A 17,842-nucleotide genomic window follows, 5' to 3' on the forward strand; every position below is an offset into this window, starting at 1 on the left:
GAGAGAGATCTGGTTGGATTGGTCGATAAAATGTCCAACCCCAAGTGACTGTTGCTCATTTCTTTTAGTCAGTCAATGTTGAAATCTCTGGAACCATGACCACAACTGTTCCATATACCAAGTGGCTGTGTTAACCTTAAAAACCCAGTGAATGATGTGTGGTCCTAAAATGTTGTATTTATTGTATATACTTTGGAGGACTTGGGCTTGTTGGGGACACTAATGTCCATTTAAACTTGCTCAGTATCAAGGTACGTATAGAGACCTGGTTTCGGACGCTCTGTAATAGGCAGATAGTGAATGGAAGGTGTGATACAGGTATTCACTCCCATTCCTGAGCCGGGGGACTGAAAAGGACTAAAGGACTCAATCCACAGCCAGTTTAAATACAATACTTGGTCCGATTCTGTGCTGAGTGATGAATAGCGATTGAGGGTTTAAGTTGCCTTGGGAGATGCTACAGTGATAGTGACGACAGTGTGTATTGGCAGCTTTATGCGCGCTGCTAACATGCAGCTCAGCACCGTGCACTGTAAATATGACGCCACTCAGTGTAGTGCGCAGGGAAGAGACGGGCACTGCATTTCAATGCAGAGCTGTCCAAGGTCGAACTTAAATGCTGCGAATGAGTCCAGGCTTTAAAGAGGGCAGAGGAGCCGCTAGGTTGCCTCGGTCGCTAAGTTGCCGGGTGTCTGACGGAGAAAGTGAGTTTATTAAACCCAGCGTGACAGAATATACCTCCGAGTGGACAGTGAAAAAACAGTAGAAAGAGTCAGTGAGAGCAGTGAAAGCTCCGCAGCATGCTGTTTTATAACCGTAATTATCAGGCCTCCTGTGGGCCTCGAAAAATTCCAGAGTTGGGACTTTGATGGAAATAAAATGAAACCATAAATCCTGTCTTTTAAGTCGGTGAACGTATGGAGCTGTAGAGCTGCTTGGTATGTGTTTGGCTTTGTGCCGCAGTGTGGCTGAAAGGGTGCGAAAACCTTTAATATGTTTAGATGTAATTTAATCATCTTTTCAGAGCCATTTCATTACCAACGGTGCTGTTATTTTTCATTTAGCAACAGTAGCTACACATTTAAAAGAGTAATTTGCTGTGTTTTCATATTATTACATTTATCTGTATGGGCCACATAGGCAAATCAGTCTTATTTTATTATACAGCAACTATCATATAACCACACATGCAAAAATAAACCATCTGATGCTTTTGTGGCATTTAACCCTGTGTTTCTCACACACTAAATATTTTGATTTTAGTGTGAGTAAAAAATTTGAATATTTAATGTTGTTAGTCTTCAGTGCTGAAATTGTTAGTTGATAAGATGGATTGGTCAATTAACACTAAATTAATTGCAAACAGCTTTTCTATTAAAGAAGGTTCTTATTAAGTAAAAAGTGATCTCCAGAAGTGGAAATGCCAATATCGACAGTTGTTACTACCACCAATTAGTATTATGTTTTCGTTTGCGTGTTATCGTCTGTTTGTTTATTCGTCTAATATTTATCAGGACTATGCTAAAGTGGTCATTTTTTTTTTACATTTTCATCAATATATCTTAGAATACGTCAGGCATGTGTAGGAGACTGATATTAATGAGTGTGTGCAATTTGGTGCAGATCCAAATAAAAATCTGGGATCTAATGAATTAAAATGTGGTTTAATAATGGAACTGTTGGGTTTTGGCAAGGGTATGCACTCCAAACAGTAATAATCTAGTTTCACTTGTATTTCTGTCCAGTTTTGTTATTCTAGTGACATTAGCATGCTAATCAGTTAGCTTTCGTCTCGCCACAGTCCCATCACGAGTCGCTGAAGCATCCGTTCTACCCTGAAGAAGTAAAGCTGCTCAGAGGGCGTAATACTACCTCCTGTCCTGTGATGGCTGAAGCTCTTGGCAAGCGGCCATTACCTCCGTCACCAGCCGCCTCTGGCTTGAAACCACAAACTGCAGAGAAAAATAACAAATAGCACTTTTAATTAGGCTGTAGATTATTTTCATTTGAAAATAATCTTGTTGCTGCTTTGAACTGAGCGATTGGGTTTGGGACTGTCAGAGTGATTTTTAAGACATTACCTGGGGCCTTGGGAAAATTATAATTGGCATTATGTATCGCTTAATCATTAGTTGCAGCCTTAGATTTCTGCACCTAATGAGAAAGCCCTGATTGTAACAACGTCTCACCTCCTCACTCCAGATTTTTTGCAGCCCTAATTGTCAGCACAGCGATTCAACCGAAAGTCACAAACAATAATCAGTCACAATTATCTTGATGTTAAACAGTTCTCAATGTGAAATGTATCACAAAGATTAAATCGGGTGCACAGTAGAGGATCTAGCTTCTGTTGAAAAATGCAAAAAACACCTGTTTGACGGGAGTGAATGTAGATGAAATTAGGAACAAGAGAATTAGTAGTTGAAGAAACACAGATACGCAAGAAATTTGAGCTGCATCATAAATACAGATATTGTTATTACTACAGTAAGTAAATGAGCAATGTTTTCTGAGCACCGAGCTCCAAAATCAAACCAGGAGGTGATCACTTTAATACAACAGTCAAATTGCCTTTTCCCCTGCTTATTGTCAAACCAGAGCAACCTCCAAACTCTCTCAAACTCTCAAACTCTGTAACCTCTGTAGCGCAAAATTGTAATTTCTTGCATGGGACGGAACAAGACTTTGAAAGGCATCGAAATGTCATTGAATATTATGTCCGAACAAGTGTTGGAAACCTGATAACATTCCACTGAGGGTCAAAGCTGGCTGAGCCGGCCGGCTGGCACCGCCACCGCCACTGGCTCTGCGATTAAGCCACGGGAGCCATTTTGGGGCTGATTATTCATAGTGCTACTGTACTGATGTTCCACTACACTGAATTCTCTCATTAGGTCACCCCGGCTCTAAAGGCCATTAAATTTTCAGTCAGCATGAATAAGTCAGGGAGTTCTGCCTGTGATCATGCCGTGCGAAGAGTCCCCAAACTCATCATAGGTACTCAGCAAAAAAGGAAAAAGCACAGGGGTAACATTTGCTCAATTAAATATGTGAGAAGGGCAGGGGTTGGCAGCGGGGGATATTTTTTACTTTAGATTTAAGGCATAGCATGTGGTGCCAGAGTGCATTTCCAGAAGTATTGATTAGAATTTAGCTGCGGGTAAATGACTCCCAATGGGATCTCCTTGGTAACTGGAGCATTGCCAAGCCACTGAATGTCTAACTGACTTAATGCAGATATAAATCGCCATTCCAATCAAGGCCATTTTATTTGCGGGTTTGAGTGGTGCAATACGTCACCCGCGGTACTGTGCGTTTTCGTCAATAAAGTCCTGTCAAATCTGTTAAACGCATGCTGCATTGATGACATATGATTTATAACGTTTCCTTCCAGGGAAGAGTATTTGTTGCACAATCACAGTAAACAGGTTGTTGAGAACCGTTGGCGTTTTTTTGTTACTGGCTTGCCACAATTAATCAGGATTGTTTTGTGTTTTGCCTGTGAGCATTTATTATGCTTCTCAGATCTGGAGACATTATGTGAAAAGACACGAGCAATTAGTATAATTTAAAGTCAATAGCTAATAGCTCTAAAGGATTACCCTCCACTTCCAATAGATTGTTTGTTTGTGTGACGACTTCCTGACAAAGTGAAGAGCACACCGAACAGGACTGTTAATGCAATCAGCTAAAAGATGGACTGGAAATGAGAGTTACTACCAGCGAGGTTGCAGGCGAGGTTTTCCCAGAGCCCGCTGTGCCATAGATAACATTTTTATTGTTGTTTGCTCATGGCCAGAAAATGACCAGGGAAAACAAAGACGAATGGAGCCATTGACTTCAAATACGACCCCATGAAAGCCACAGCCAGAGCTCTATCCATCGCCATCTATTATATTCATGAGTGCGACCTGTGGGGGGTGAGAGGCGCCCACCTGCTCCACTGACACTGACTGCCAGATCAAACGGGCCTCCTCGCTCCCCTCTGCTCTCCGACTCTCTCGCCGGCACAAGTCCCATATAGGAGGCGACTGACCCACTTTCTCCTCCCTCCCTGTGCTATTACCTGGAGAAAATGGAGTGGTGTGTGTGTGTGTGTGTCTGTTGGGTGGGTGGGTTTGCGGGGCTGAACAAAAGCTTCTCATCTTCACTTACTGTACAGAGATGAAGGCGTAGCCAGGACCCCACAGAGAAAGCATGTCATTTCTTATTAGACACTGTTGTATGTGAGATTGTTCCTCTAATGGTGTTTTGGCTCAGTCAGTGTTTCGCTTCTGTGCAGCAGCGGTTGAGATTAAGCGAGCCCACTCAGATCCAGCACCCGAACAGGAGGGATCTCATTGGGTCAGCCGGGTTGATTTGAAATCAACGAGACATGAGACACATTTGCCAAATAAATAAATCATTTGGAAAACACTGCAGGACCAAATGAAAGTGGTGATACTGCATAAATTCCACTGTGCAGCCGTAAATTGTTTACAATCCTCTGGGCTTTTTGGAAGGGGGAGCCATCGCTTATTGTTTTCACAGGATTAGATTGATATTGATTGTCTCTGACAACTAGCATCATGATACTTAGCCGCGGTGACCGTTTCTCTTTCGACCTGCATTGACTCTGCCTCTGTTGGCCCTTTGTGTTTCCTTCCTTTTCTGCCTGCCTCATAACCCACACTACATGTTTTATGTCCTTCTCACTCTGGGTCTTTGTCCTTGCAGGCCTCACATGGTGACAGAGTACATGGGCATCAGGAATGAGAGCTTTATGAAGATTGCTGCCGTGGGGACGTGGATGGGAGACTTTGTCACTGCTTGGATGGTGAGATTACAACTCTTATGTTATCATCTGATAAGTTTGTATTTATTAAAAGAGTGATATCATTTTATATCACTCTGTTCAGGCATTTATATTTAAACATTTCTAATTTTATCAAAGACATATTATCATAAAGTAATATCTTTAGCGTAGCTGGCAGCGTGAGTTGATAACGTAAAGATATTTATGTTTGTGATGTCAGATTTAACACTAAGATAACTCTTTTTCTCCAGTGGGTAATATTAATGCCCAACAAAAAAAAATGTGATATACCAACATGATTTTAGGTTTTTGTAAGTAAAAGCATATAAAAAAGGCTTTTTAAAAACATGACTTAGAAGACATGGTGATTTTTCATTTAAAAAACTAAGAACAAATACTTAAATCTAAAAAGTTGTCTCTACCATATATTGTAGATAAAGATGGACAAGATGTCCATCAATCTACAAGCACTTGACCAATCATTAGTCAGTCTGTATCACCCCTTTTTTTTAAAGCATTAAATACCTAATTAAATCAAATTTACCAGCAAAAAAAAATTGGTACAAATAACAGGGTGATAAAAACGACCTATAATGGCAGCCGTGTACTTTGACATGTCCCATTCACTAACACGGAGGAGGCAGGGTTAAAGGGATAGTGCACAGAAAAAATGAAAATTCCCTCATTATCTACTCAGCACTATGCCGATGTAGGGGTGGGTGAAGTGTTTGAGTCCACAAAACATTTTAGGAGTCTCAGGGGTAAACAGTGTTGCAGCATAAGCAAATACAATTTAAGTACTTGTGATACATTTTTCAATTTTCTGGTGATGACACATTGCAGTTGATACCAAGAAAGTGTTGGGGTTTGATACATAGCTGAAGCTAAATGTTAGCATGTTTACTAGCCATGCTCTTGAATGCTAACATGCTAACTGTTTCATGTGTCAACTCCAGCTGTAGTTGTGGTAAAGGGCAATAAAGGCAGTGTTACATTAGCATTAAGCTCATTGTAGCCTCTGCTACACACAGGTCTTATTGAGTTTAACCACAATTGTAAGTGTCAGACTTGGAGGTGGCATCTACCCTCTACCAAATATGGTTATTTCTGGTTCACCAGTGTTAAAGATACAAAAATAGCATTTATACCACCACAGTTTCTTTTTATTGTTTGTCATAAACTTTGCAGGGCTTCAAGTGTGGCTACTTTTAATCCTGTTTTTAGATCACAAAAAAGGTTCATTAAAACCTTAGGGTTTTATGATTGAAGCAATTTAAAGCCATTTTTCACACACTCATCAATTTTCTCAGTCAGGTCCATCCCCACAACCATTAGAGCTCCACACCAGCCCAGTTCAAATCCTTAGGGTAACATGTGGATGTGATCTATGGTAGGTCAGTGGATACAATGGATGGGAAGGGAGGGAGAGAGTATATTAGAGGAGAAACGTACCTCTGTTCATTTGTCAACATAAAGAGAAGAGCAGAGCTCCAGTGGGAGTGGACTACCTGTGGTGGGAGGAGTGGGGCTCCGACACCGGCATGCACACAGATGAGAAAAACTGACAAGCTCCCTCTCCAGGTCACATTAGTATTCAACAGTAACATGCTGCAGAGAAGGAGAGACGAAGGAGGAGGAGTGAGAAACGGAGGTGAAGGGGAAAGACAAGTCTGTTTGGAAGGGAAGCAGCAAGTGAGGAAGTGAATCAGGGAGACAGGGGTGTGTGCTTGTGTGTGTGTGTGTGTGTGTGTGCATGTGTATTTGTGTGTGTGTGTGTGTGTGTGTGTGTGTTTGTGAGAGAGAGGGAGAGAGAGCGAGAGTGAAAGTAAGGCCATGGCAAAGTGCTGATTCCAGAAATTACTCACAAGGTTTTTTTTTTAAATTAAATTAATTCAACAAGGCACTTGAAGATGACCTCTGTGTCTCCTACGCATCGCAGATTTAAAGCGTGTCTTCACCAGATGAGCGGACAGGAAGTGTCTGTTTTTGTAATGCTGCAAGATCCAAGAAACATCTCACAGATTGCCTGATTCAGGATCTTTTTCTCACACGAGCTACAATATCTGCAGTGAGGCACTTTATTGACAAATCGACCTTGCCTCTCTATGCAGCTACTCCACACAGTGTAAAGAGTGTTTTCTTTTGTATCCATTTCTTAGTCCATGCGGGAAAATCTACGATCAAATCATTTAAAAGATATTAAAGTTTACCATGTGAAAACATCTGTAACAGATGTAATACGATGTAATCTTTTCATGCCAATATTTATATTGATCATAGTCTCAGTCATAGATGAAGGATTTGGGCTCTTTCACACCTACCTGGTTTTGTTCAGACGATCTGACTTTTTTGTTTAGCCTGAACCAAAATAACAAGTGTGGAAGTTGCTTCGGACCAAGTGTCTCAACCAACTCACCAAAATTTAGTCCAACATGAAAAGTAAATTTTGTTTTGGATCAAACCGAACCATGGTTTGGTTCATTTAATAAAAAAATCCTTTCTGGAAGTGTGAATTTTTTTTTTTAGATTGTTTGTACTTTCTGACCAATTGCAGGAAATGGAGAAACCATGAAAACAAGATCAGAATAAAAAGGAGTCCAAGCAGCTAAGAGGATTGTTTGCAGTTTTCTCTTACAACGAAACAATGTGTTCACCATGAGGATGTTCATTTGGTGCAGTCAAACTAGTGTTGGTGCTGCGCCTGTAGCTAATGATACTGGAAATAAAATTATTTAGAGCCATATAGCTACATTCCTAATGTATGTATATAAACGCATTATTTAGCAGTTGTTTATTATTAAGCAGTTGTTAGCATATGTTAATTAGACTGTGTTATTAACATGTATTCAATTAACCAGATAGTGGGACAGTGAATTCTCTACGTCAACACTTTCTTATATTTAAAAACTGTTCTTTTTTGGTTTAAATACAGCAACTTCCCTTCAGAAACTATGTGGACACCCACATTTACATCAATACAATGTTGAGTAACTCGTTCCAAAACCTTTTAGTGTTTACCTGCTGTTATCTAATTTCCTTTCTGTTGGGAAGGTTTCCCACCAGAGTTCTGGGACATGGCTGCAGGGATTCACTCCCATTCAGTCACTACAGTGCATTAGTGAGATCAGCCCGGGATGCTGCTGGCACACTATCCAGTTCATTCTAAAAGTGTTGGACCAGTTTCAAAGGTTACTCTTGAAGCCATAGAAGCTATTTTTCCTGTTTGGGTTCTTAATGCTATGATAAGATTAACTGTCCCACAGATTCATTTCCTTTAAATTCAATTAATTCAGTCATTTTATGCATCTTAAATTCTGCAGGTGACAGATATGATGCTCCAGGATCAGCACTATCCAGACTGGGGCAAAGCAGCCAGGAGATTCTGGAAACAAGGCAACAACAGGATTGTTCTCTTCTGGTATGTAGAAATAATTGTCTCTAACCCCATGTATACGTGTCAACGTATACACCTCAAATATCCATCAAGGAGGTTATTTTTTCAACTATGTCTGTTTGTTTTAAGCAAGATTACACAAAAACTCACAAAATAGTAAACGATTAACCAGTAGTGGACATAAGATTTTTACTACCTTCCAGCTCACTGAATGTATTATATATATATTCCTATGAGGCGCTGTGTGTGTGCATGTGTGTGTGTTCAGTAGTTCCTCCAGCCCGCTGCAGGGATACACGCAGTCAATAGCCGTGTTAATCTTCCCTCACTCAGTGTCAGCACCTTTAATTAGAAGAACAGGGTGAAAATCAATGGACACAGCAAGGTCATGAGGCGAACCATAACCCCGCCTTTGTTTTTTGTTCTCGCACCACAAACCGTGACCCTTTTAGATAACCGCTAAACAAATTGTCTGATATGCACATTACTAGAAAGCCGTGTAGAATTGTGCTCTGTATAAATGTGTTACACAGTCGGCGCAAGGTCCCAGCAGGGTTCATTCACTCGGCTCGCTGCTGTCAGTCAAATACGCCATGCTAACGCCTTCTGTGGAGGGTTATTTTAGGGCCTCTGTGAGAAGCAAAGAAGAAGAAGAAGAGGATGCAGTTGAAACGGTCTGACGTGTGTTTGATACGAACACTGACAACTCCAGACTCAGACGTCTCAAACCCCGGCGTTTAACATTTCCTCTCGTAGCATCGATTCACCTGTGATTAGAATGCAAGCAGACAAATTGTTTCAGCGACTTTCTCAGCAGCCCTTCATTTTATTGACGGACGTGCCAACTGGCACTGTCACAATCAATGCCAGATTTGAAGAGCTATCATTTGGAATTCAGAGCTTGAAATATGATTAAAGAACGTGTCGCTGGTATGCGTCTCGTCGATATGCAGCCGAGGGGTCCCGGTCAAAGACAGAATGTCCGTGTGGAATAATAAAATCCCCCAAAACGTCCCTCTGTCTAACAGTTGAAATGGGATCAGAGCTGGCACACGCTATCTGCAGTGCCGCCAGCCGACGTGTGGCGTTGGGATGCAAACGGCACAGTAATCGCTGGGTGACATTGAGACTAAACACAGCTAGAACAACACTACAGCATTTGTCTTTGTGCCGCTCTTAAGACGGTTGAGGAATTTGCCAGTAAACAGCCAACGCAGAATTACCGCAACGTGACATAAACAAGCAGATATTCAGCGGCAGATGCAGGTGACTGAAACGTTTTGGCTCCTGTTAAATATGTAAATACATGGAAATGTGTGCAGCAGCGGGTTGTGAATTGCATTGTCTCTGCATACAGACAGCTTCTCCTTTCTGCAGCTTCATCTTCCTGGAAGCTTTATCCACAGCCATTTCTCAAACGCAGGTGAAAGGGTTGTTCGATACAATGAGCCGGTGAGAAGAGAAAGTGAATCGTGTTTGATTTATCTCCTCTTGTAATTGACGTTGGAGGGTTGTTTGTCTTCTGAGATGCGCAATATCCACTGTGCATCTCATCCAGATTGAAGTTATACAATTATACATGTTTTATTCAAGGTCTTGTACTTTTTAATACACGTCATTCAGATTCCCCCCCCCCTCTCTTTTCTTTCATTCCGTCTCCTCCTCCTTTTTCCTTCCTTACCTCCCCTCTGCTCTCTCTTCTCTTCTTTGCCTCTCTTCTCTTCTTTCTTTTCCATCCACATCTGTCCTTGCCTCTTTCTTCTCTCTTTACTCCTGTTCTTCATCTATACTTTTCTGTCTTTTCTCCCTCATCTCTCCTTCCTTGCTGGTTCCTTCTTTCATGTCCTTCAATGTCCTCCCTTTTCCTTTTCCTTTTCTCCTTCTTTTTTTTCCCTCATATCCTTCATCTATATTTCCTTGTCTCTCCTATTTTCCTTTCTTGCTTATCCCATCCTCTCCCTTGCTTCCTTCCTCATTTCATTTTTTACCCTTTCCTCTCCGTTTCCTTTCTCTTTCCTCTCCTTCCCTCTAACCTATATTCTTCTACCTTTTCCTTCCACTTCTCTCCTCCCCCGTTCTTGTTTCTTCTTCATCTGTCCTTCCCTTTCTTTTCTGCCTATGTCTCTCCTCTCCTCTCTTCTCCTCTCAACTTCTTCCTCCTCTTCCTCTCCTGCAGGGCGGTGCTCTTCTCTCTGACGTCGGTAGTGGTTCTGGTCATCAGTACGGACTGGATCAGCTGGGACAACCTGAACCGTGGCTTCCTGCCCAGCGATGAGGTCTCCAGAGCCTTCCTGGCCTCCTTTATCTTGGTCTTCGACCTTCTCATTGTCATGCAGGTATACCGCTCCCCTGTGGCCAATTAAAATCAAAAAAAAGCTGGGACATTTCTTGGCTTACTCCCCTTCCCATCCTGCCAGCCCCCAACACCCGCCCCTCCCAAAATCCTATTCATCAATGGGCCACTGCGGCACAGAGCAATGAGACGGGTGTTTGATCACTTTCAGCTGGCATGGACACAAACCTACACACACACACACACTCACACCAACTCATCTATAGATACACAAACTGTTGTTTACTCCTCAACGCTCCCCACCCACCCCCCACCCACTTTCCCAGGCTTTGGCGATGAACTCACCCTCTCCCTCCGTTATTCCCCCCTGAGCTTAGTTTATTTCCTTTAATGATGACTCACAAGATTGGAGTTTTTCTCGCTTTCTCTTCCTCCCCTCGTTTTTTTTCCCCCTCACCCTTTCGCAATGTCCTCCCTCCCACAGGAGAGCATACATCAATAAGGCCTGTGTCAGTGGCTCATGAATATGTAAATGTGTTTGTCTGGGGAAAAAGACAACTCATAACTGTGTATGAGGAGAATATTTTTTTCCAATGCCCGCTATTCAGGAGCCAGAGCTGCAGGCCAATCGTGTTTGTGGGTTGGACTGCGACTAGTCTCATTGAGCACGACTCGTCTCCTCCAAACACTTAACGGTCATATTTCACTCCGCCCTGCTGATGGGTATTAGATTGCTCGTTGCGAGACGAACATTTGGTGTCCTCCAAATACACGTTTACACTCTGTTGACTATGCTAATTACCGAGAGCCTGCAACTGCATGAGAGAACATCTTCTAGTGTTACAAACACGTCTCTCCTCAGAAACCTGGGAAGAACGGCACTGTCGCAATTCCCATGGTGATAAGTGTTAGAGCAGCTGTACCAGTGAAAGTGATTCCTCGTCTTATTTATAAAACAATTTGTTATTTTAAGGAGGGACTCTCTGGCTGCTCTGGGCAGTAATTACTGTGCACTGTGGTGTTTTTCTCATTCATTTACTCAATTATTGTAATTATGCAGATGTATAGCAACAGCTTAGTCTACAGTATATTCAAGCCTCTTCCCTCTTGTCTTACTTGGCACAGCTTTTTTCACCTTCCTGACCGTATCGTCCTCCGTTTCCAGACGGAACATTAACACAAAGTGCCTGTTTTGACATCTCCGTTTGACTCCCGGTGCCGCGCTGAACCTGCGACTCCCTCTCCCTTGAACCCGGTGCCATATCGTACCCCTGCTCGCTCGATTTGTTTACGACGGGCCCTTCTCATTTTCTGCCTAGTGTACTGCAAGAACATTTACTACAGTTATTTATGAGTTTGAGTTAACTTGCGCTGTTACAGAGGCCATCCGCTGGCGGCCATCCCTGTGTTCCACCACTCAATAAAAATGCATCCAGCTCCTCCCAACAGCTTTATTCTCCTCCATCTTTGGAGCGCAGGGTGCCACAGTTAATCTCTTACGTCCATGAGAAAAGGTGGGTGTTGTTGTTCTCAAACGAATTAATTCCCCCCAATTAATGAACTGTCTGGATTTGCCTTCAAGCAGGGTTTTACTTTTTTTGTAAATATATTTTTCTGTATAATTGTACTCTTTCTCTTCATTTCTCCAGCTGACTGTGTATGCACGTACACTTTACATATATAGATTATTCGCTGACACACTCTTCCTGTATATGCTACTCATTTTTTTGTGGGAGGGAGTGATGGAGGGAGGTGTCTGGGTTAAATGCCATGCCTGGTAATGCTATAGCAACAGCTACTGCAGCTATGGTAGAGCAGAGGAGGCCTTAATTAATATCCAGGGGGGCAACACCAAGCTGTTCGCTGTACATAGATATTGGCATGGGACAACTCTGGATCGCATGAGGATAGGGGATGCAGGCATGCGCTAATTACATGCAGCAACACACTCTGTGCAGGAACTGAAGGTGAATGGATAGCGATTTTTTTCTTGTAATATATAGCAATAGAGAAGGTTGATTTGTGAGATGATAAAGTCAGATCAGTAGAAGGGAATATTATGTTTCCCCTCTCTATGGGTCTGTGGGATTGTGTGTCATGCATGTTTACCATTTAATTGTAATGCTTTCATAATGCAAAGTATCTTGTTACAATTACAGAAGTGAAATCACTCAATCCTCAATTACATTTCTTCATCATAAGGGCTTGATAACAACATATTAGGATTCATTGCCAATTTTAAAAAATATAAATATAAAGGCTGATTCATTGCAGGATCGGCATCTGCCCTTAAAAATTCATATTGGACGGGCTCTAACTATGTTTGATATAAACTCAATGATTTTCTGTCCCTCTGATTCTTCAACAATTATATGAAAACAGCTTTTCTCAGCTCATGGAAATGTAATGTTACACAGATATAAAGATATTTTATGACACATTTGCCCTCTAAAGTTTCTTTTCACCTGAAAAATTAGATATACCCAAAGTACATACATGAAAATCCATGCAGACATTACCTCACTAGTGATAGTGAAAAAAAACGAATCTGTAAAGACACAAAGCTACCAAATATAACCACAGCCCCAGCCAAAGAGAGCTAAGTGACACCAAGGGGCAGCGGCAGCTTCTAAATGTCAGTTTGGGGTGCCTGTTGATGTGTTTTGACGTGTTGAATTCCCAGTGCACATTAGTGCACTCCACCAGCCTGTAAACACAGTGTCGTCTACAACAGCTGGCACCGTGTTTGACCCCCAGTCAGCGTATGAAAAGACTCCACAGAGACTAAATATCAGCTAATATGAGCGAATTCAGTGAAGTGTTCGACATCCAATAAAGTATGATACATGGCTGACATCGGTCATGTTGGTGCGTTTATGTAAATGTGCACAGTTGTCTTCAGCTGAGGCTATGCATCACTGTTTTGTACCACATCTCTTATGCCTGTGTGTGTGTGTTTGTGTGTTTCAGGACTGGGAGTTCCCTCAATTCATGGGCGACCTGGATATGAATCTACCAGGGATGTCAACAACGCATGTGAAGGTCAAACTCCCCGTCTGCAAGAGTATCTTTAAAGAGGAGTACCACATTCACATCACAGGTACGGCTGCCGCACACAAAGAGCCCTATCATCTCATTGTTTCAAGACGAGTTCATCTACTTTTCCTGAAGAGTTTCTAACGCTCATATTCATAAACTGATTAAGTAGCAGAAATAAAACAAAATGTCCATGAGGGAAACGTAACTTTGGCCTATTTCTGAGTAGAACTCCGAACACTGAACACGCTGTGGCTGCTCCACTTTCCCACTTTCCTCAGTTGGGAAACAGTTTGATGGTGAAACCACAGCATTTATAAAACATGAGCAGCTGATGTGGCACACAGGTGCCTCAACCGCTGCAACTCTTTTCTTGTTCATCGCATTCCTCCCTGTCGTGCGAGACGCATCTCTCATCATCTTTCACATCTGTGTCTCCCATTAAAAACCATCCTCCCGGTTCCTCTATCTTGTTCTGCTGCGTGCACACAGTGACTCGCAACCATCAAGGAAGGCAAAACCAATGTTCCTGTTCCAAATGTTAAGCTGTTCAAACGCTCAGTGATTCGCAAAAGGTTGTTAGACCTAATGCATTGCACATCCATTAAGCATTATGGAAATGGCTCCTGTGCAACGTGATTGGTTTAACTAAGAGCTTATTAACAACATATCTCTGGGGAGAGGGAGGGAGCGATGTCGCAGATACCCGGGGAGACATCTGCCTGCTATCAGTCTAACTGGGGAGATAGCTGTCTGGTGGTAATGTAGTGATCTCGTTAGAAGAGTCTGCAGAGGAAGTAGCACCTGCAAATGGATCTATCTGTCTCGGTGCATGAGCTACATGCAAAGAGAGAGGGACTCCTGATAAATGAATGTGACAGTGTATGTGACTCTGGCTAAATGTTGTTTGGGGTGGGCTACCATTGTAGATCTGACTTAAAGGGATACTGCGCACTCAAATGTGTTTGAGACGTAAATTCAATTATATAACTGTTCTTGGCTGAAATACTTTAATAATGGTTATTATATAATTTATTACCGAATTTAGGAAAAACATCTACATATGCCTCATAACGCCACCCAGTGTTTCAAACTGTCTTAGACCTTGGGCCAATGCTTTCATAGAGTGAACCATGTGGGACATCTATATATTTGAAAAAGATATAACCCCATTTTCAAAGGTTTGTAGCCCCCCCATCACCACATTGGGGGGGCTGGACTTTAAAAGCTGCGCATGGAAAACCAAGACAACGTAGCTTTAGCAAGCTCATAACAACAACATCTAGATAACTTAGCTTTAGCAAGCTCATATAGCTGGACGACCGCTAATTTAGCTTAAGCAAGCGAATCAGTATGTTGCATGTGTGTTTACGATGTCTGTGTGTGGGGGAGACAGAGATGGGAGGGGCAGTTGGGCGTGTCTCAGTCCAGCCTCCTAGCACTGCTTTCTAAAGCCATGACACTTAGGGGTGACGTCACGCTAATCTGTACAATGAGTGTATGTTTATTCCTCACTTGTTGGTTGATAATGTAATTACATCACATGTCTCGTTACAGGCAAGTGGTTCAACTACGGAATCATCTTCCTCGTGCTGATTTTGGATCTGAACATGTGGAAGAACCAGATCTTCTACAAACCCTACGAATACGGCCAGTATGTCGGGCCTGGTGAGAAGATCTTCACAGTGGAGGAACCGGAAACCCTCAGGCTCTTCAACCGCAGCACGCTCACCTACGAGTGGCGCTCCACCAACATCAACCCCGCCACCAACCTGAGCTACGTGGAGCGGGACATGTTCCTGCACAGCCGCTACGTCGGAGCCAGCCTGGACATCAAGTGCATGGCCTTCGTCCCCAGTCTGGCGGCGTTCGTCCTTTTTGGCTTCTTCATCTGGTACTTTGGGCGATTTCAGGACAGTGAGACCTTCACGGAAAACCAGGATAAATCATACGAGAGGATAAAGAGGAAGTCGCCGTCTGAGTACAGCAAAGAAATGGGTGTGACACCGGAGGAGACACAAATGACGATGAGCGACAGTTTGAGACGATCGGGAACGCCCATGCTTCTGTCAGTGGACGAGCCACATTTCGGAGTGACGCCCTCCACAAACTCGACTATCTCCATGGAAACCCAAGAGACGCATCCAAGCATTGTGATTGACAGTGCGGACCAGGAGGAACCAGCTGTCTCTTTTGACGTGCACAAGCTCTCTCCGTGACCTTATGTACTCATGAGACTTTAACATTACTACTGCCGAGCAAGGGATGAATATGTGGCTCGTCTAGATGTTCAGTTGCTGCTTTTCTTCGGACAAGACCTTGCTGCGACAGAAAGAAGTTGAGCACAACTTGTTACGAGAGTGGAGGACAAAGTGAGATTCATCCGGCTCATGTCACAGCTGCTGCAGTTGTATTGATATATTTTTCTAAACCAACCTTTTAAAAGTAAAGCCAGAGAAACGGCACCAATTTCCATATCAGGATGGGAATTAAAACGGAATGCAAATACCTAAATGACATGGTGCTCTCTCGAGTTTTGCATTTTCATAATTCAACTTTGTCATGGTAACTATTTCTGTGCCTATATCAGAAGAGTATTTCTCCAGTCGTATCACACCAGTGTTACAGATACAGTTAGTGCCTTGATATGATATGATTCAGACATATTATAACTGTCTATAATACTACAGACAACAAAATGGAAGATGTCCCTTTTATGATCTGCTATGTTAACGTTCTATTTATGCTTTCAAATCAAACTCTATGGACAATTGTTACCTTGTTTGATTGTCAGACTTTATCATTTTAATTTATTTTCACTTGGCGTCTCTCATTCTCGAGTTTAAACGCATCATTCTTGTTGAAATGATTGATATGAACATCAATATATTTGATGATCTATTTATACACCCTCGCTTGATATTAGTTGCAGATATAATAAATGCAATCAGCAGAGATCAAGTACCAAATAAACGAGTGCATCTCATGATTGCTTATGTGGCTGCTGCACCAAGACTGAATACCAACAGAGCGAGAAAGGTGGTTTCGCCCTTGGCATAAACATGCATTTGAAGCGCAGGAGAAGGCTTTTGCTCTAAAGCTCAGGGCACCTTTATGTCTAGATAAACCTTGAAAGGTTTAGAAGCAGTTTTGCAGTCATGGTTTACGCATGGAAAATATTTATTTGAAACATCCTAATGTAAAAAAAATTAACCTTGGTTCAAACACACCTTAAACCTGCAGCTTTAATCTTTACACTGGCTTTAAAAGTGTTGCCGCCTTTTTAAATTATTTTCCTTTGGTGTGCCATTTCTTTAAAATACAAATATTTTGGTTCCAAAAAGTGTCCAGATTCATTTTTTTTGCATAAAGTGCAAGTATCAACTCAACTCCTACTAAACTACTAATCTTTCCATGTAAGTGCATCATGTATAACGAAGTACTTTACATATATATGTAACCAAAGATGCCAAATAATAGTTTTTAACATATTGTGTTGTTTATAAAAATTTACTAATTTTGTAGTAACCATAGACTGTACATAAAGATGGACGAAATGACAGCTCCCTAAAGGTGAAGCAAAAGCATCTCAAACACCACCTGGTGGCTGGCTGCAGTATCAGCCATAGACCCTACCTCCTCCATGTTAATGGTTACGACATCAAAATGGGTTTAGGTAGTTTCTAGTGAGTGTTCATTTTATCAATTGTTTTTGTTTTAGTTAGTTATTTGCTCTAAAAATGGGGTGAAACATCATGATTGACAGCTGAGCCTGACTCGTAATTGAAGCATGTGGATCACTACTACACAAGGTGCTACTGCACAGATGCTGACTCCAAAATGGCGTATTCCTATCCGGGATATTTGAGCTTCATATCTGCATAGTGGGAGGAAGTGGAGACACGTCGTTCATCTTTGTATACAATGTATGGGCTTAGCCAAGTCAAATTTAAATATAAGAAAATCGAGCCAAACAATTGGAAAATAATTGAAACTACAAAATACTTATACTTAATATCACATTACTGGTACACTAATCTGATCGGTGTATATACTCCTGAGAGTCAGAGTGGAATGATTTATGCTCTTGCAACACTCTGCATGATTATACACTGTAATGTACTGTAGCTTTTTGCCCTAAAAAGAATAACCTACTAAAAATAACTGCTCCCAAACACCTCGGTCCTGAGAAATATGTTGTGCAGCATTATTCACTGTCATATTATCCTGCTTTGTTGCTGAAGTTTCCCCACAGAAGATATAACGTTCCCCCAACACCACAGGGAAGGGAAGCCTGGAGTCTGCCACCAGAATACTACAGTGT

General features: G+C 42.0%; 1 protein-coding gene across 1 annotated transcript in view; it reads left to right on the forward strand.

The window, feature by feature from the left end:
• tmem117 (transmembrane protein 117) overlaps window positions 1-15,737 on the forward strand; it is a 48,178-nt gene extending 32,441 nt beyond the window's left edge. The window contains exons 4-8 of the mRNA XM_061077252.1: window positions 4,717-4,816; window positions 8,116-8,213; window positions 10,366-10,525; window positions 13,453-13,582; window positions 15,076-15,737. Of these exons, the coding sequence (XP_060933235.1) occupies window positions 4,717-4,816; window positions 8,116-8,213; window positions 10,366-10,525; window positions 13,453-13,582; window positions 15,076-15,737 (1,150 nt within the window). The remainder of the gene's footprint in view (window positions 1-4,716; window positions 4,817-8,115; window positions 8,214-10,365; window positions 10,526-13,452; window positions 13,583-15,075) is intronic.
• Window positions 15,738-17,842: the final 2,105 nt, after the last annotated feature.

The sequence above is a fragment of the Limanda limanda genome, chromosome 8, assembly GCF_963576545.1.
Source record: "Limanda limanda chromosome 8, fLimLim1.1, whole genome shotgun sequence".
NCBI lineage: Eukaryota > Metazoa > Chordata > Actinopteri > Pleuronectiformes > Pleuronectidae > Limanda > Limanda limanda.